At 33.7% G+C, this 20,841-nt stretch overlaps 1 protein-coding gene across 2 annotated transcripts; it reads left to right on the forward strand.

Annotated features, from left to right (window-relative positions):
- Nucleotides 1-84: 84 nt before the first annotated feature.
- Nucleotides 85-20,767, forward strand: LOC143230843 (heparan sulfate 2-O-sulfotransferase 1-like). Of its 2 annotated transcripts, none has more exons than XM_076465086.1 (8): nt 85-282; nt 4,298-4,446; nt 4,917-5,167; nt 5,691-5,776; nt 9,847-9,985; nt 10,320-10,417; nt 18,830-18,987; nt 19,333-20,767. In XM_076465086.1, the coding sequence occupies exons 2-8, from the start codon at nt 4,335-4,337 to the stop codon at nt 19,551-19,553; spliced, it is 1,065 nt and encodes a 354-aa protein (XP_076321201.1). In that variant the 5' UTR covers nt 85-282; nt 4,298-4,334; the 3' UTR covers nt 19,554-20,767. The 2 variants fall into 2 exon arrangements, with proteins under 2 accessions (XP_076321201.1, XP_076321200.1); XM_076465085.1 differs by having other exon boundaries at nt 118-204.
- Nucleotides 20,768-20,841: the final 74 nt, after the last annotated feature.

Raw genomic sequence — 20,841 nt, forward strand, 5'->3', positions numbered from 1 at the left:
AAACTAGCAGTGGGTTTATATATTTATCTCCAAATTACATCATGAAGCTCATTTATTTTATTTCCAAAAACCAAAACATAAAAAATGTATAGTGTGATAATGTTAAAGAGGGCGTTACGTTATCAATGATCATGTTCGTAGGTTTTATAATGTAACAACGTTCTAATACTATTAAAACCAATTAATAGGAAGAATTTCGAATAGGTATTTCAATAAGTCATTAGTTATTTGCGGTAGTGTTTCATTTTAGTATAGAGTTTCAATCAAAATATCATTGTTCAGGTACTCATATCCGTTTTTTTTTTTGTAATACTAGTTCACGTTTCGTAGTTTTATTAACTTCTAATTTTGTTCTCTCTCTTTCGTTTAGTTTAGTATCACTGTTACTGTTTCAAATATTTTGAACCGGGATTTTCGTTATAATCACATGGCAACACACGAAAGTTGAGTTATACAATTCATTTAGCGTTTACACTCGCATCATTTATCTGTTTTTAATTAATTTGTCATTGAATAGAGTGAAATTCAGCCATGAATGTGATGTTTAATTTGTGATGAAACCTTAGTACTATTTGTAATGGTATTATTTTGTAGAACTAAAACTAATTTCGTGACACGTGGAGATATTAAGCAGTGTGATTTTAATTTTTAGTGTAGTATGTAATTGAGTCTTAACATTAACTTGATCCTCCTAATTTTTGTTTTTCTGATAGAAAGGTGCTAATAATACACTGAAAAATTATTTCAAAGTTCAAATTAAATTAATGTATATGATTAACAGTGACAGATGTCATTAAAGTTGTCCTACTATTCACGTTTAAATATTCATATTTAACTGATTGTTATATATTTTATTTTCAAAGCCAATTTTAAAATAAAACCACAGGGATAGAGCATTTAATTTAAAGAGTCAAACTTTCAAGCTAGTGATGTATATACACTAAATAATATAGTGTGGATTAATCAGTTTTGTAAACTGCTATTTTAAGTTTATAACATAGTTAATAATATTATGTTTCAATAATATTTTGTAAACATTATGAAAATATGAGCACATTGAGGCAGAAGTCTAACACTTATACTACATTGTTTTACAAATGTATAACATTTGGACATGAGCTTACACAAGAATACAGTATACCTCACAATCCAACAATGAAGTTAAAATTTTTGATAATTTAAATGCCTAAGAATACAAGGTGAATCTTAATAGATGAACCATAATAAATAAATACTGAGTTTAATATCTTTCTGTAGCTGGAAATAAAATATATTAAAATATTCAATGTTATTAGTACATACATAATTACCTTTTTGTAGAAAGCAGAGAATGAAGGTAGTAGCAAGTGTGAATGATTTATTTCAAATGTAATAATGGGTTCTTTTAATGGCCTGTTTTGAGATTTTTGTTCATTAATTTGAGAAGGTTTCAGTAAAAAAGTCAGAACATGTCCCATTTTCATTCAACTTACACTGCAGTCCATGAAATTTCTAACACCTACCAATTTAGTTGAGTATTTGGTTCTTGTTTAAAAAATATATACAGTTTGAGATCAACTTTCAGAAATATTAAAGAGTAAGAGGATTATTTTAACATTCTGTAAGAATTAAGTGTTGCACTAGGAGAACTGTATATAGGATTGATTCTTTTATTGGATGAATAATTGACAAGTAGGTGAGCTCTGTGTACACATTTTAACAAGTAGTTTCTACTACAAAACAGAAATGTAGCTTACAAAAATTTGTTTAATGAAACAAAACAACAAAAAACTATAAAACATAAACTGGTATCCTGTTTTAAAAAGTTACTGATGTTGGCATTGTAAGTCTCTTTCCATCTTAGGAAGATTGCAAAATAAACATGATTTTTTTCTGCTTTTCTCAGTGCTTGTTTTGAACTGTATTGCAAAAACCTAAACATTACTGTCAAGCTACTTTTGATACTCAAAATGACCTTACTCAATGTTTAAGTAAGCTATCACTATATATATTAAGTTTTGTTGTTATGCCATGACCCAAATAGTTCACATAAAAGCTTTATGTAATGCAGGTAGAACTCCCAGACAAATTGTTGCAGACTTGAAATGCTCCCCAAACATTGTCAAGTACACCTAAACTCAATGATACTGATGTTAAATATTTTTGTTTATGCTGCCTTCAGGACAGAAGGAAGACTGCCACTGATCTCAAACATGAGATAAACAACCATGTACCAAATGACAGGAAAGTGTCCAGATCTACAGTAACAAAAAGACTCGATGAGAATAGAATATTTGATCATTAAAAAAAACAAAAACTTCCATTTCCACATAATGTTAAGAAACTACAATTTGCTAAAAAGTACAGAAACTGAATTGTTAGTGACTAGAAAAGGGTGCTGAGGATGGATGAGTCCAAGTTTTAACCTCAAAACCTAAAACCTACTTTGAAGTATGGGGGAAGCAGTATGATGGTTTGGGGATTTTCTACTGAGGTGACAGGAGATGTTTGCAAAATAGATGAAATAAAGGACCAGTGCAAGTACCATTAGATACTGATTTGTCATAATATTCATTGTGGTTTGGATATTATTAGTAAAGGATTCTACAACCAAAAAGATAATTGCCTCAAACACTCATTCAACCTGTGCAGAAATTACTTAACTAAGAAAGAAGCTGCTGGAGTCATTCAAAGGATGCAATGACCCCCACAGAGTCATGATCTCAAACCAGTTGAGCAGGTTTGGAATTTGATAGATCAAAAATTTGACAAATGAAAAGAAACTTCATGGGAGTGCATTAGAAAGATTTGGAATAAAATCTCAAAGGACACTTTGATTAAATATGTTGCAACAATTCCTGACAAACTGTCTGTAATCATTAAAACAAAAGAAAGACTCATAAAATATGAACCATTTGTTAAACTTAAGCACATCCACTGAGTGTCTATTGTATTAAATACGAAGGTAAATAAAATGATGTTTCACCAGTGATTTACATTCCATTGCTCTTTGAAAGTAGCCCAAAATCTAATTCTTAAATTTGTCCTTACAATTTTGTACAGTAGTATATTTTACATTGTACATGTAAGTTGATTTAATTTTATGTCTGTCTTGAAGGTTTGAACATCACTTGTGACATTGGCCAACAATAACTTATGAGTGTTCAAGTTTTTAGACATGTTAAATGAAAAAAATAAGTTATTCAGGTTTATGCAGATAATTTCAAAGAGCCTGCCAATAAGACCAACATTACAGCAATATTTTAGAGATCAAGCATCTTTTAATTATGTTGCAACTTGTAATAAACTTGTTCTTTGTGATTTGTTCTTTTTAATTCAAAGTACTGTTGTTTTCAAACAAAAAGGACAGTACTTAAGATGAACAACACTGGTTGTTTATAACAGAAGGGGGCACAGATAAAGGTTTTAGAATCATGCAGATTCTGTCTTCAGTATCTAAAGCAAAATAAAATTCTTGGGTAAATAATATATAAGATATGTTGCTGCAATAATGATAATTAAACCTAAAACACAAAGTACAGGAATAACAAATAAAAATACTGTACACAGTAAAAAATTGTGCAATTTAAAAGACTACATATTATTCAGATTTGGTGAAATTTGTTTGTGAAGTTTCCTAAAAAAACTACATTTCTTGTATAGAAGGAATCTAAATTGTTTTAAAATGACCATTCCTGTTAATATGCATTTATGTGTAGCATACTAATTAATATATTGTTAAAATTAAATATTCTGTTTAACTATTTTTGCTGCTAATTTGTTGGTTTTTATGATTTTAATAAAACTATTGGTTAGCTATAGTATGACATTTCTCAACATTACTTCACAGAATTTGAGAATCTATGACAAGGGAAAAACTGGTGCAATTTTTATAACAGTATTATAATTAGATTCACAAATATGTTTTGTAAATAAAGTGTAGTCATTTTGTGGAAAGAAATGAAATATCATAAATGAAATAACTTATATTAAGCATCTTCATCTGATGATAAATAAAAATAACTTAATTTTTTTAGTATGTAACTGATAATAAACAATTAACTAATTGTATAGTGTCCAACAGATAATAAAAAATTAAGGTTTTATCATATTTTCAGCACCTAGTAATTGTATTACAAAATCTGGAACAATTAATATGAACACTTTAATCTCTTACATGTGTAAATTTGCACTAAAGATGTTTTATAATTCATAACATAATAAGAATACCCAAAAAACAAGATATGTTTTGCTAGATTCTGTGTTATTTTTCAATATCTCAGGGTTCTGATATGTCTTGTCATTTTTTTTATTTTAGGGATGGCTACTTTTAGTTTGACTAGCTGACACGAAAGATGTGGCAGATAAAGCAGTTCATCATACTTTTGGGTGTAATTGTTTTTACTGCATTATATTGTCATTTCATAATGAAGGTCTCTCATCAGGATGAAGCAATTGAAAGATTAGGTTAGTGTAAACTGACATATAGTGTAGTTAGTCTAAAACAATTGTATTAATCTAACATTGTTCAATTACTTACAATAAAAAGGTGGTAGTAGTTTAGAATCAATGGTTAGAATACATGTATTTTAATAGAAAGAAAATTTACTTTGAGCTATTGAATAGTTGAAAGCATTTTTTTATCCCACAAGAAATAAAAGTGGTATAAATCATAAGATGAATGAAATTTGAGACCTTATTTTTTACATTTAAATGTTCTAAGGTATGTGCTTCAAAATGGGGATCAAAATCATCTAAATTTTTTACTTGAAAGATAATACTTTATAAGTCCTTATCTCAGAAGGTAATCTCTTGGGGAACTAGATTTATGTTTACCATATCATTATGGGAAAACCCTATTATAACCAAAATCTTTTGTATTTTCTTTTTACCACAATTGAGTTGCAAAATTCAATGAATTTTTTTTTTATTTTCAGCTGCTACTATTAGTCAACTTAAGCTAAGGAACTTTGAAGACAGCAAAACGGATATACTTTCTGAGTTTGTCAATAATGGAGAAGATGCCAAATCTCCATTTGATGATTTACTTATAATTTATAATCGAGTCCCTAAAACTGCAAGCACAAGTCTTATGGGTGTGATTTATGATTTGTGTAAACGTAATAAGTTTCATGTTCTACACATCAACACCACAAGGAATGTGCATGTGATGTCACTTTCAGATCAGGTAAGGTTGTTTGTTTTTTATGACCTCTGCAAACATAAATTTCATATTTTACACATCAGTATTATCAGGAATATGTGTGTGATGTTGCTCCTCACACCAGGTAAGAGTTTTTTTAATAATCTATGTAAACCTAACAAATTTAATGTTCTATGTTTTAATACCACTAAGAATGTGCTTGTGGGAAAATATAGAAAAATTCACCGTGTACACTTCAATTCCACCAGGAATGTGCATATTTCTAAATATAACAAATTTCACATTCTGCACATCAATACTGCTAGAGATAATATAGCTACTTTAATGTACGAGTTTAACTAGGAGTATATGTGCCACAAAACAAAGCCTTTATTAATTATAATACAATAAACTTTAGTTGGGTTTGTCATTGTTATTGATATTTTTTACCATAATCCTTATTAGTAGGAATTGAAATTCCTATATAATTTATAACCTTATCCAACATTTCTGTTTTGTTTTTTTTTTTTTTTTTTAAAGCCAATAACATTTATGTTTCTTCCAACAGAGGAGGTTCATTGAGAATGTTACATCATGGCAGGATAAGAAACCTGCACTTTATCATGGACATATTGCTTTCCTAAATTTTCAAAGGTGAGTTATTTCATGTTTGTCAGTAACATCTTACTTGACTTTGTGACTTGTTCTTTTAAATAATTGTAAAATATAATCACTTATCTCAAATCAGTTCGATATGTAATTGAGCTCAGAGTTTCACATGGTGGTAAGGTTCAATTAATTTTTGATCAAAACTGTAAACAACTTTTAAGAATTTCTAGTTTTGATTGGTAAAGTTTCAGACAGGATATCTTCATGAAATTACATGTTAGATGTATACTGTTGGTTGAAACTAAAACAAGTGTTAAATGTTTTAATTTTAGATATGGTTGTACTTATTAGTGGGGATCAGCAAGGATTCCAAATAACTGTGACAGAAAACCACCCTGTTGAATTTATAAATGAAAAACCAACCATTCAGAATATTGGATATGATAATTATGAGTGTATATACAAATAATATGCACAACAGGTCACTAACATTTCCAGTACAATAATTCTAAAACAGCAACTTTTGTCTACTACCTATCTACCTGATTACCTCAGTAGGGCTATCATATGTATGGCTTAGACTGCCACTACAACATTTTTCCAGCTTGCTTTAATGGTCTGTGGTATCTTCTTTTGATATTCCAATAAAACTCCATGTATATACAGGTATAACGTAAACACATTGTACACATACTTGCTTACCTTTCAACCCAATGGATGGCACTACACATCAATAGATAGGCAAGAGAGAGTTTTTAAAGGTAAAGTGTATACTTTGTGCATGTATAACATTTAAAGTAAACACACAAGAATATTAAAAAAACTGGCTTTTAAAATGTCTGGATTCTGCTCCAAAAGAAACAGGCAACAAAACAAGAATTAAAACAACAATCACAAATTTATAAAATGTAACCCCTTACTTTGGCAGCTTTATTCACTTATCTGTATGCCAAAGCAAGGATTACATTTTATAAATTTTGCAACTGTGGTTTTAATTCTTGGTTTGTTACCTTTTGTAACAGGATCCATACTTAATTTTCAAATTCATATTTTTTTAATGCTCTTGTAATAACCAAGATTTCAAAATTTTTTATAAAAATAAGTGTTGTTGATCAAGGGTTTAGGCCCTTATATGACAGGCTAGTGTGATTGAAGGACACTAGAATGTGTTTGAAATTTGAAGTTTTGTGAATCATAAACCTTTTTTTTAATGCAAAATTGAAATGTGAAATATACAGTTTGTGCAATATTGTATCTTGAAATACATCATGTATATCCTTCCTTAAATGATGAGACTTCTGTATATTGATTCTAAAAGTTTTATTTTTATTTCTCATAGTAGTGGAGGATATATATGAAAATACACCCAAAACCAATGGCAAATTAAAGCACCAAGTCACAAATGCTTTCCATTGAACTAGAATTAGAAATTGTGTAACAACATATCAAGCATTCAAAGATAGATGTCATGCTTGTTTGAATGCCAGTGAAGCCTAGCATTAACATCTCATGATGCAACAGTTAATTTATTGTATGAAATATTAATAAACATTGTCTTTGTGGCTTGTAGGTTCATTTACTATAGTTATATGAGCATTTGAAAGTAAGTACATTTTATTTGGGATTTAAATAGTATAAATATGCACGCTGGAGAGGAGGCTTAGCTTACGATTTGAGGGTTGCAGGTTCTAATCCCCATCACTGAACATTCTCAGTCTTTCAGCTGTGAAGACAACAATAATATAATGGTAAATCACACTTTTTGTTTGTAAAAGAGTAGCCTCAAAGTAGCTGGTGTTGACCAGCTGTCTTCCATTTAGTCTATCACTGCTAAATTAGGAATAGCTGGTGCAGACAGACCTTGTATACCTTTGCTCAAAACTCAAAACAAACCAAACTATTTAATTATTAATGCTACATTAGACTGCAATAACAGTGCTTTTCGTCTTGAAGCATGTGAAAGTGAGAGCACATCTTTGGCCCATGGTGGTGCATTTTTGTTTTTCAACTTACTGTGATTTGCAGGAACAGTAATATTTCCAATTTACTTTTTATATTAGAAATTACTGTATGCTTAACCTAATTCAGGAGTTAGATTTTACTCACAAAATACTTTTGGGTTTGCTAACACAAGCTGTGCTGATGAGCCTTGAATATGTGAAAATGTAGTCCACAGCACAAGGTACAGCCAATCAAAGAATGCATTAGGCCTCTACATCACAGATTTTCTTTCACTTTCATCTTTGGTAGAAAAATAAATTGCTATTTATATTTATACCCTTGATTGTGTACTTTGTATGTTTCAAATATATATATGACATTAATATTCAACACAAGTGAAATAAAACAAAATTAAAATGAAGGACTGCATTAAAAATATCAATTCCAAACCTCTGACTAGTGATGTTTTTAATAAACAAGAACAAGTCTAAACAAAAATAAAAAAACACTGCACATATCAAAAGGATATTAAAACAGTGTGATAACTGTTGAAGAGGTGGAACAATAAATATACATCACTCAAAGTGGATAATGTTAAATGAACTAAAGCTACATATTTAAGGAATGTTTATGGTGAGGTTAAGTGTACTTATAAATTTGTGACTGCATATTTAAGAAACTTGAACTTAATGAAGTTATCAATATAAAGCATCATTTTAACACATGGCAATGCAAGAGAAACACCTAATGCACGTAACCTAATATAATTAAAATTTAAACTAAATATCCCATAATTAATGACAATTATGCAATTCTAAAGAGTAAATCCTGTAAATGCTTGCTTGTTGTGAAAAATTAATATTTACTAAATTTATTTACATAAATCAGATTTAGAGGGGTACATTTGCACTAGTTTGTGGCAGTATCAAGAATGTAAATTTCATTTATCTGCCTTTTGTTTTAAAACATGAACCACTGTTTAAATGAAAATTTGGCAGAAAAGATGTTTCTTTTGTTCTTCTGTTTAAAGTTTGTCATTACAATGATTACCATGTTTAACGGTGTTTGCATGCCTTATGAATGTTTCTTAACCTAAAAAAATTCATTTGATAAAGAGACCAAGATAAAGATTTTTTCTCTTGTTACATTACTTTAAACTTTTTTTCAGTCTTTCTGTGTGTGTTAGATGATTTTTCTCAACCACAAATGCAAAAGTCTCTTAAAATTTTGATTTTTTTTGCTTTCTCTTATACATAATTATAATATTAACTTAGAAAAGCTTCATTTACTTTGTGTGTATGTGTTGTGTAGAAACTGAAATTCAAGCACTAGTCTTCTGCAGTATTGAAAGTACATAAAGAAAATACAATTCATTGAAAACTTTTTATGTAGAAAAAATAAAAATTATTATGAAAGAAGATGAGTAACCAATGTTAATAGTGAAGAAGCAGTTTTAAACTAACTTAGTTGAATACACAGTTTTGCATGTTTTGTATATAAAAATGTTTATTGAATGCCAAAAAAAGCACATATTTTACAGCTTTTATCTAATGATTGTGAATTAGGTATGTGTTAAAAACAGTATCATAAAAACCTTAGCATACACTGCATGTGGAATGTACGTAAAGAATACAGAGAAATTGAACTGACATGGCTGCAACAGACTTTTATTAACAATAGTTATCCTAAGCAGTTAGTAAGAAAAAAGTGTTTTCTAGATCCTGTTGTTTATTAAATTTATTGCACTTGTAGAAGGCTTAGATAATTGAGCCAAAAGCTTGTACATTAAAAAAATTAAAATAATGCAATAATAGTCTAAATATATTACAGTAGTGAGCTAATTTGATCAGTAACTAACAATCGTAAGTTAATACCAAAAGCAATTATCCAAAATTCCATTAATGTTTTAATAATCTACTTAACAGCTCTTTCTTTTTAAGCAGTTTTAACATACTCTATGACTCAACTTGATTAATTTCACCATTTTCTGTTTAATTGTTTTTTTTTTGAGAAAGAATTCTAAAATAAAGCTTTTGAGGTAATAAAAATCTCGTTACAATTTTAAGTAATTATCAAGTTTCTTCTTGTTCTGAATGTTTTAAGCCTACTTGTTCTATTTACATGTAGATACTAAATATTACTTAAGCTTGTTGATCGATGCTTCTTTTCAACAGATATGGAATTTCACAAAAACCGATCTATATCAATCTTATACGAAAACCCCTTGATAGACTAGTGTCTTATTACTATTTCCTTCGTTATGGTGATGATTTTCGACCGTATGTAGTTCGCAAAAGAAAAGGAAACACTGTGGTAAGTATTTTGTTTTCTTTTAAATTACAGAATCAAAAAATTCAACTGTAATTATGCATATAGGCTAATGTTTGATTTGATTTTAATTTCTACAGAAGTAAGGTAAAAATAGTTATAGATCAAGATTGAAAACTAGAAAAGCTAAATATTTTGCAGTCAGTTGCAAGAACTTTTGTATGTATAACTTTTAATATTTGGCTTTATCGTAAGGATAATTTGTTATAATTTATCTGGATTTTTATGTAAATTGCTTAAAATTAATTAAAGCTGGTTATCATTTAATCATACTTTTGCTATGCTTCTTTAAACTTCTGATGATATTTACATATTTAAGACATTTGATGAATGTGTGGAGCGACAGGAGAGTGACTGTGATCCTGAAAACATGTGGCTTCAGATACCATTCTTTTGTGGGTTGCATGTGGATTGCTGGTAAGTGTCAATCTGCTGCAAATTCTTGTTTTAAAATAAATTGAGCATATTTTAATTTAAAAAAAAATAAAATCAACTTGTTCCAGTTTATAGAATCCAGGGGTGACTTAGACAACTTTGTCATATGTTTATAAGTATTAAACATAACAGTCTCGTTTTGTGTTGTATAGTTCAGTACTTAAAATGTTGTTAACAAAAATATTATATAATAACAGGCTGTTTGTGGCTTTAAAGCCAACATTTTCAGAAGACTGATGGAATAGCAATATGGAGCATGTCAAGTGATCTCTTCATTCATGCATCAAGAGTTAAGACAACTCTGGACCCAGGTCTTCAACTTTAATTTTTGACCATGCATGAATTCAAATCCTTACAAATATGTCATCATCATAAGACACAGTTGAATAGATGGTAACTGCCTGTAGTAGAAACACAAGTGTAGAGAACAACATTTTGAATGTTTTCTGCTTTTTGTGTTCAAGTTAGTATGTGTATGGTTTAGTCAGTATTTACAATATTCTGGTGGGCTGTGAACAGTTTTATGATTAATTAGTTTATCCATGTTTCTGCCCCTCAGTGTGGATTCCTGTACGTGGTGAGGGGACCTCCCAGGGAAGGTTCTGTTCTATCTGGTTACCTTCTCTGGGATCTAAACATCCACCCACGTGTTTGCCGTGCGTGGCGACCCGTGAAGGGGAGGAGAGGATCCTGGTGGTTGAGGGGTCCAACCCTAACACACCACTTTGGCCTCGAATTCCTGTAGACGGGCAGCCTTTGGGTGGCCCCCCTTGGGTCAATCGGCTGGTCCACTTGGGCTAGAGTCGACCAAATACCAGTGTTGGAAGTTCTCAACGGGTGTTGTGGACATTGTGCCTAATGCTGGTGTTTGGGTATAGTACTCATGAAACCCTGGCGTTGCTGCATTGTCCTTGCATGACTTTGTAGTGCGTCCCCTTGTAGGGCTCCATGGTGGGTGGGGTCAGTGGGTACCGAAACTTTTTCCTTTTCCTATGGATCCTCCAAAAAATTTAAATAAAATTGTAAAAAAACAGTCAATGGGTAAGCGACCACGTCTTGAATACTCAGAACAGCAATCTTCAACATCAGTAACACACTTACCTCATTTTCTTATATTACATTCTCTTTTGGAAAAACCTTTATGGGAAAATGTCCCCTTTTTTTATTCAAAAGGGACTAAAGGGACTTGCTGGCTCTCCAAAGTCAGTAAAGAAACTTCGATCTGGTGACATATTGGTTGAAACATCCACATCCCAACACAGTGAACTCCTCTTGAATTCAAAGGCAATTGGGGATATACCTATTGAGGTTACGCCCCATGCTACCTTGAATTCTTCACGAGGAGTTATTGTTGAAAGGGATTTGAAGAACGTTCCCGAGTCAGAGATTCTCGCTGGTCTCTCCACTCAAGGAGTTTCTGCAGTGAGGCGCATCTCCACTCGCAAAGATGGAGTTACACTGCCAACAAATACCCTCGTTTTAACATTTATTTCACCACGTGCACCTGCCACCATCAAGGCAGGTTATCTCATTTGCAGGGTTTGGCCATACATACCAAACCCTCTTCGATGTTTCCAATGTCAGAGATTCGGCCACTCAAAGACATCTTGTTGTGGTTCCCTGACATGTGCTCGTTGTGGAGGCAAGGACCACGATGCCTATGACTGTGACATGAACCCACATTGCGTAATCTGCAGTGGTTCTCACATCTCTTACTTTCATTCTTGCCCAAAATGGTTGGAGGAAAAAGAGGTGCAGCATTTGAAAACGACACATAACATTAGTTTTCCTGAGGCTCGGAAATTGCTGTCCACAACTCCATCTCGGACATATGCTGCTGCACTTTATTCCACAACTACAGTGGGAGTGCAGACAGATCTCTCTGTGCCTCCAAGAGAATCGTTTTCAAAACAAATGAAAAGCCTTTTGACCTCTGTGGTTAAAAAGGTTGATGAATCGACTTCCACACCCATCTCTGTTCCTCCCATACCTTCCAACAAACCTCAAGATCCACATCCTTCAGTTTCAAATACAGGCATTTCTTCTGATACATCTTTTTCTCCCACCAAAAGAGACAAAACAATTATTCGTGCACGTCCTCAGTCACTGGATTCCCCTTCCAATAACAAAAACCTGCCTACCCGATCCATGGAGGTTGATAGACCTCCTCCGACTAAAGACAGTAAAGAAAAAAGACGTGGTCGTAAACCGAAGGGTTCTCCAGCCACTTCACCTACCCGTTCTTAAAAATGGCCACCTTGATACAATGGAACTGTCGAGGTTTACATTCTAATCTGGATGATATCAAAACGCTGATTGCTTCCTACCATCCTGTTTATCTTTCTTTACAAGAAACATTTCTCAAAACTGCTGATACTGTCTCCATTTGGCAGTTTTCTCTGTACAGAAATGACAGGTTGTGTGATGGTCGAGTACATGGAGTGGTGGCACTGTTGGTTGATCAACACGTGCCCACCCTGTCTTTGTCACTCAACACACCCTTGGAGGCTGTAGCCATCTGTGTTTCCTTTGGTCATACCATCACTGTTTGTTCTCTGTATCTGTCCCCTGGAGAGACATATGATCAATCAGATCTTGATGCTCTCGTTGAACAGTTGCCATCTTCATTTCTAATCCTAGGGGATTTTAATGGACATCATCCCCTCTGGGGAAGTGCTATTATTGATGGGAGGGGCCGATCTGTAGAGCGGATGCTCTCTGATCACAATCTTTCTCTTTTCAATACTGGTTCTTCCACTTACTTTCATGCACCTAGTCAGTCCTTTACCGCTATTGATCTCTCAGTTTGCTCCCCTTCATTATTCTCCCATTTTTCATGGAGGGTTGACAGTAATCCACTAGGCAGTGATTATTTTCCAATCCTTTTGAGAGAGGCTGGCCGTGGTCGATGCCACCCTACCCGCGTGCCCTGGTGGAAGCTGGATCAGGCAAACTGGTCCACTTTCACTGCTCTCGCAGAACTTGATCCTGCCATCGTAAATCAGCCATCAATAGACGACTGTATTACACATGCAGCTGCTCAGTGTATTCCTAAAACCTCGACACGTTTTCCACGATATCCCGATTCCGTGGTGGAATCCTGCTTGTCACTTAGCACGGAAGGCTTAAAAGCGGACCTGGGATACTTTTCGTAGATATCCCACACTTTCAAACCGGGTTGCTTTCCATCGGGCCCGTGCTCATGCTAGGTGGGTAAGACGTCAAAGCCAGAAGAAATCTTGGATTAAGTTCACAACCAGCATATCTTCTACCACCAGTTCCAAGATCATATGGGACAGGATTCAAAAGGTTAATGAGCACTACAATTCTGTCCCCCTCTCGATCTTACTCTCTGATGGTCAGGAGGTGACTGATGTTCGGAACATCGCTAACACTCTAGGTGAAAGCTTTTGCCGGGTATCTAGCACTTCTGCTTGTTCCTCCACCTTCCTGGCCATCAAGACTCGGGCAGAGCGATCACCTCTTTCCTTTCGAACTGACTGTTTCTTTGACTATAATTGTCCCTTTACCCTGGTGGAACTAAAAATGGCCCTTCATCGGTCTGCCAGTACGTCTGTTGGACCTGATGATATTCATTATGACATGCTGCACCATCTATCTCCTGCTTCTCTTGATGTCCTTCTGATTGTTTTCAACCGGATCTGGCAGGAGAATGTTTTTCCTGATGCCTGGCACCAGGCTATTATTTTACCTTTCTCTAAGCCAGGGAAAGATCCCAAGATTCCTTCAAACTACCGTCCAATTGCTTTGACGAGCTGTCTCTGTAAGACATTAGAAAGGATGGTTAATGCTCATCTTGTTTGGTTCCTTGAATCAAACAACCTCCTCTCGCCCACCCAGTGTGGGTTCCGTCGACAGCACTCCACCACAGACCACCTAATTCGTCTTGAAACATCTATCAGAGAAGCCTTTCTCAACTGCCAACATCTTGTATCAATATTCTTTGACATAGAGAAGGCTTACGACACAACATGGAGGTATGGCGTTTTCTTGAGACCTCCATACATATGGGTTACGTGGCCATCTACCCATGTTTATTAAAAAATTTTTAATGGACAGGAGATTCCAAGTTCATGTGGGTTTGACACTTTCCCGTTCTTTTGTACAGGAACTTGGAGTACCTCAAAACTGTATTGAGTGTTACACTCTTCAGTATAAAGATAAATGCCATCACTGAACAACTCCCTCTCACTGTTGCGAATGGGCTGTATGTCGACGACTTTCACATCTCATGTCAGTCGTCAAACATGAGATATATTGAGCGGCAACTACAAACTGCCCTCAATTGTGTATGGAAGTGGACTCTGGCGAACGGCTTTAATTTCTCTCTCTCCAAAACTGTATGCATGCACTTTTGCCGTCGACGGGGTATTCACCCTGATCCTGAACTTCATATTGGTGAAGTTTTGCTGCCAGTGGTCCCGGAGACCAAGTTCTTAGGGCTTATCTTTGATCGTAAACTGACCTTTATACCACACTTAAAGCAGCTTCAGGTCAAATGCACAAGAGCACTGAACATCCTCCGTGTTCTCTCTTCTGCCAGTTGGGGGGCAGATCGCTGTTCAATGTTAAAGGTATATCGTGCTCTTATTAGATCGAAACTCGATTATGGATCAATGGTCTATGGCTCTGCCAGACCCTCGGCCTTAAAGATGCTGGACCCCATTCATCACCAAAGACTTCGACTCTGCACTAGGGCTTTCCGTACCTCTCCAGTTCAAAGTATATACATTGAATCTCATGAACCTTCTCTACACCTTCGCCGTTTGCAACTATCTTTACAATATACTTCGAAACTTCATTCCTTACCAAAGCATCCCACCTGGAAATGTGTTTTCCTTCCTCGGTGGGCAGTACTTTTTCAGAACAGACGATCTGTCATTGCTCCGTTTGGCCTTCGCATCCGGGCGCAATTGGATGAATTGGATCTGTCCTTGGATAACATTGCAGATTCCACAGGTCAGCCCATCCCACCATGGCTTATTACAGCCCCCAAATGTGACCTTTCTTTCAGTCACCTAAAAAAGGCAGATACTCCAGATTGGAAGTACCGTCTTTTATTTAATGAATATCTTTCAAACAATCATTCAGTTCCCATTTATACAGATGGTTCCAAATCAGGTAATTCAGTGGGCTCTGCTATGGTTTGCTATGGGTCAGTAGTTGCGTGCAGAATTCCTTCTACAGCTTCTGTGTTTACTGCTGAACTGTATGCCATATCTCTTGCCCTGGATCATATTGCAGCTGAGCAGTACTCCAACTCCACTATTTATACTGATTCACTTAGTTCTATACTTGCCTTGGAATCGCTACACGTTAGCTCAAATCCTATTCTCGCTGATATTCGAAACCGACTGGCCCATTTCTCATTAGCAGCTACTTTAATCCAGTTTTTCTGGATACCATGCCATATTGGTATTCGCGGGAACGAGCTTGCAGTCATGGCAGCTAAATATGTCTGCTTCAGCACCATCACTCCTATGCCTATTCCGTACATGGACTATGGTGTTGTCTTCAAGGCTCGGCTCCGTGCCAGCTGGCAGTCCACTTGGAGTGAGCAACGCGACAACAAACTTTTTCAAATCAAACCCAAAATTGGACTTTGGCCATCTATCTTCCATAAAGTTTGGAAGGAGGAAGTTGTTCTCACTAGGCTACGCATTGGTCACAGTTTTTTAACTCATTTTCTTTTATCTGGAACTGATGCACCAATGTGTAGTTTGTGTAACACTCAAATCACTATCAGCCACGTTTTACTTTCTTGCAATCGTTACAATTCTCAACGATGGCAATATTTTAAAAATATTTTTTCCCAGGGTCAGTCTGCAACATTGGACAGAGTTATTGGTGATGGTGACTCTGTCCACCTTGATAATGATTTTAATTTTTTAATGGCCATTAATCTTTTTAATCTCATTTAAGTGTTGCATATTTATTCATTACACCTTTTTAATTGTGGTTCCTTTTTTACAGTTTTATAATCTCTCATTCAATTTGATATTGGACAATGGCCAGAACATTAAATAACTCGACACCAGGACTGGAAAGACCAACTTCAGGTGACTAACACTACTGTTTGAACTATCCGTTTGAACTGCTTGTTAGTCGTCCTGGCGAGTTGTTATTATACTTTTGCTGCATATCATTTCACACTTTTACTACTTTACTTTTTAGTACTGGCCATATTGACTCATAACCCGGAACCAGGACTGGAAAGACCAACTTCAGGTGACTGTTAGTCTTCCTGGTGGTTCTTGAACTTACCTGTTAGTCTTCCATTGGTTTTACACCATTTTCTGTTTTAATTGCTGGTTATGATCATTACCTTTTTGCTAGAGTAAATACCTTACAACTTCTTATACTCTGCCTTCTATCTTAACATTGTAGACTAGGTGCCAACATTGGTTTTATACTTTTTTGTTTTACCTTCATTTCCATTTATGTCTATTACTACATTTCCATTTATTTACTACATTTATTTTTTATTTTTTTACATTTTTACCGAATGTCTGGCACAGATAGCCTCGCTGCTTTGTGCCATAAAACACTAAATCAATCAATCAACCATGTTTCTGATTGGTGGAGAGAGAGACTTCCTGTACATTCAACTAATGGTTGTCACAGGTTACCTCTAATCAGGAAGATTTGTTTATTGAAGGTTTGATTGTGTTAATGCAAAATGATTCTTTAATTTTCCTTGTGTTCCAAAATTTGTGTATGTCAATTGTAGTTTTTTCCCAGTTTATTTTGTGTCCATTTGATATGACATTTTCTGCAATGCCTGAAGTTCAGTGTTTTCATCAATTTTCTATTGTCTTTATTTTATTTTTGTCACAAGTCTTCCTGTTTTTCCAATGTATGTGTCATTGCAGGAGCATAAAATTTCTTAAATTTCTAAGGTAAGGGTATCGTTTGTACTTAATTACATTAGAAAACAAAGGAAATATGGATCAGCTTGAGACATAAGGACTCTTCATAAAGAAACCTGCAACAAGTCGTTTTCTAGCAAAGTGCAGCATCTTGTAACAGGTAAGAATACAAGAAGACAAAAGTCAGTAGAAGCTCACCACATGTCCTAGGAAAGAATGCACAACATAACTGAAAAGGATTTTGGTCAGAAAGAGCAGCATAAGAAACATACACACATTTTGTTTTCACAACATGTACCTCAAGCAGCTGAAAAACAGGGGTATTCATGCTATCTCACATGAAGACATACTAATCAAATTGTTGATGTAGCTTCTATGGATTTTTGTACAGTAAAACTATTTATATGAGCTCTGGAAAGGCATATGTAGGTAAAGGTGCGTGTTTTGGACATTGACAGTCTTATTACAATGGAGCCTTTAGCAATGGAATCTATATTGCATGACTAAACATGAATGTTAAGGGCATTATGGGGCCCCAGAATAATTCTGAAGAATTAACTAAGCCCTCTGATTACTGAGAAATGTATATAACAATCACAAAAGTATGGATTTCTTATTCTTTTCCTTTCTTTGGGGGATATACTTTTTAAACTTGCTCATATAGAAAAGAGATTTTCAGGGCTCAAAGTTTTCTAAGGATAGTACTGATAGTAGTTACAAATATATATTTTTATAATATAGTTAACTATCCAGTAATAAATAATTTTTTCATAACATTTTAACATCAGCATAATCAAGTTTCCAGTTCCACCAGTTTCCGTAGGTGAATCATAAATTATACTAAAGTCTGTCAGTGTGGGAAAGTAAGTGTTGTAATATATCACACACTGACATTATATAAATTATAACTTTAAAATGATGAAAAATTTGAATATCAATACTGTTATAAAGAATATTTTGAGAAAGGTTTCGGAATTGAAAGTGTGATTTTATATAGATATTTTCACAAATGTTTTAAGAACTGTTTTATGTTGTAGTTTTTCAAATAAATACAACTTTAGAGATTGAAGAAACAGTTCTTATTTTTTAATTGTGCTAAATATATTTGCATTTACAGTTAGCTTAACACTTGTTAAAAAAGATTATTAGAAGTTAGAAACAATATTTTTATTGTCTAAAGTTATGTAATAAGTCAGATTAGTTTTTTATTAAAGAATAGTATAGTAAAACATTTAGAAGTTTAATGCAAAAATACATTAGTAGGTAAAAGATATTTAATGTAATGGTATTATTAAAAATTGGATTCATTGAAATTTCATTTATGTTATACTATCCATTATTTTGTATTCAAGATAAATTTTGTTTATAAGAATAACGTTTTCTTTGAGGCAGGGTCTCAGTATTTACTGTTTGTATCTAAAGTTAAACCAAAATTGTTCTTTTCTTTTCTTTCACTGCATTAACATTGTGATGTCAAATTGAGTAAACCTGTCTATAATATCAGGGAGCCAGGAAATGATTGGGCTCTGGCCCAGGCAAAGCAGAACCTAGTAGAGCATTACATGGTGGTAGGAGTTACTGAAGAGCTTGAGGATTTTGTGGCATTACTGGAAGCTGTTCTACCAAGATTCTTTCATGGTGCCACACAACAGTTCCTTAAAGGTTAGTACAGTTTACTTGTACATGCAAGAGGCAGAGATGGGTGAAGGTTATAGCATTTTATAATGATGTAGCTATGTGTGATTGGAGTTAAGGGCAATAGTGAAGCTGAGGATTAGGTAGATAAAAGTTAGTATGGCAGTAGTTATAGCTATAATTTAGCACAAGAATGTAACTAGGTATATGGACAAATGTGAGTGCTGTGCTGTTAGAAAGCAGTTATGTGGGCAGATGTATACTTTAAATGACTAACATTCAAGCATCATGTCATAAATGAATTGAAGTGGAAAAAAGTCTTGTCTTACTCTAGGACTTAAAGAAAATTTTTTTTTTTTTTTTTTTGCACAGGTAAGAAGTCGCATCTGAGGAAAACTTACAACAAAATTGATCCTGTCCCAGAAACTGTCCATAAGATTAAGAGTTCCAAAATATGGATCATGGAAAATGATTTTTACGAGTTTGCTCTCAAACAATTTCATGCTATGAAGAAAAGAACACTAATAGAAAAAAGAGGTGTCTTTGAAGATGGAGGGCAGAGGTTTTTCTTTGAGAAAATTCGCCCAAGGTGAAAAAAATGAAGAAAAAAAACATTTGTGGAAATAGAAAATTTAACCTAATTCTTCCATAAATATATTCATTAATAACACATGTGCTTTGTATCTTTAGCTTTCATTTCATACATGCTACCATTAGAAGGGTAGGAGGTCTTACACCATATGTACAGTTACTACTGTTTATTTCTGTGATGTGTGTATATCAGAACTTTTTACGTTATATTCCTACAGAGAAGCATGTTGAATAAATCAGTAAGTGAAAATACAAACCCAAAATGTTGAAACTTAGAACTCTTCAAGTGTTAACTGTGTACGTGGTTCATGTTTTGAGGAAACATAATGACTTATTATGCTTCTTGAAGATTATATTAGAAGAATCTACTTCAATGGACACATATTTTATGCTTCTATTAATTGGCTATTTGGAAGAAAATGGACTATGGATGAACAGTTACACATCCAAAGCATGAAAGTATGTATATTTTGTTAAGACCTTTTACAAAACTGTAAGTTAGGGGAATACATGTGTTAACTTCCTCCTAAATGAGCATAAACAATAAGTTGTTCAGCATGTTTATAGCTACTGGACATTTGACAAAGGTGTGTTTTGCTGCTACTTTATCTTTGCTATACCTCACAATTAGTGATTCCATTCTTTTTTGTTAACTTTAAATATTTTTTTACAATTAATTTTGAAAATGAACTGCACAAATTTAGTGTCAAAATACTGAGTTTCTAACACAAGAATTGGATTATTTCAATTCTCATGAGCTATATTTTGGTAGCTAGTACAAGATTGTTTCAATATTTTTGAGATTTCAAGAGGTGGTATTTTGGCAACAAGCATATACAGGCTTTTTAAGGTCTTGTTAATGTAATATATTTTTAATTTAAGGATATGAAGTGTTTTAGAAAACATTACCTTCAAATTTGGTATTGTAGATAATTTCACACAATGTTATAACAATGAATCCATTATAAATATTTCATCCACCATTGTTTCTGTGGAGTTAAAAATGAAATATGCAAATTATAGGTTCATGATTTATTTGAAGTTTGTATGATTTAGTTAAAAAATTGAGTAGCTTATATTTGTGATTTGATCCCTCTGGACATGCTTACATTTTTCTCTAATGTGCAGAGAATCTAAATGGAATTTTTGTTTAAAATTTCCCTTAACAAAAACTTGTATTATGTGTACTTCACATTATTAAAAACAATTTAGTGAATGTTTTGTTGCCCCAAAATCTAAATCAATGAACAACTGAGAATTATGTTTTCACAAAATTCCTGTTAAAACCAG

This window comes from Tachypleus tridentatus, chromosome 10 (genome assembly GCF_004210375.1).
Source record: "Tachypleus tridentatus isolate NWPU-2018 chromosome 10, ASM421037v1, whole genome shotgun sequence".
NCBI classification, from domain to species: Eukaryota; Metazoa; Arthropoda; class Merostomata; order Xiphosura; family Limulidae; genus Tachypleus; species Tachypleus tridentatus.

What these genes read in the sequence shown, in the direction of transcription:
- LOC143230843 (XM_076465086.1), top strand. Translation starts at nt 4,335, where the DNA reads ATGTGGCAGATAAAGCAGTTCATCATACTTTTGGGTGTAATTGTTTTT. An exon ending in TGAAGCAATTGAAAGATTAG is followed by an intron (nt 4,447 to 4,916) that starts GTTAGTGTAAAC and finishes TTTTATTTTCAG; the next exon opens with CTGCTACTATTAGTCAACTT. An exon ending in GGGTTGCATGTGGATTGCTG is followed by an intron (nt 10,418 to 18,829) that starts GTAAGTGTCAAT and finishes CTATAATATCAG; the next exon opens with GGAGCCAGGAAATGATTGGG.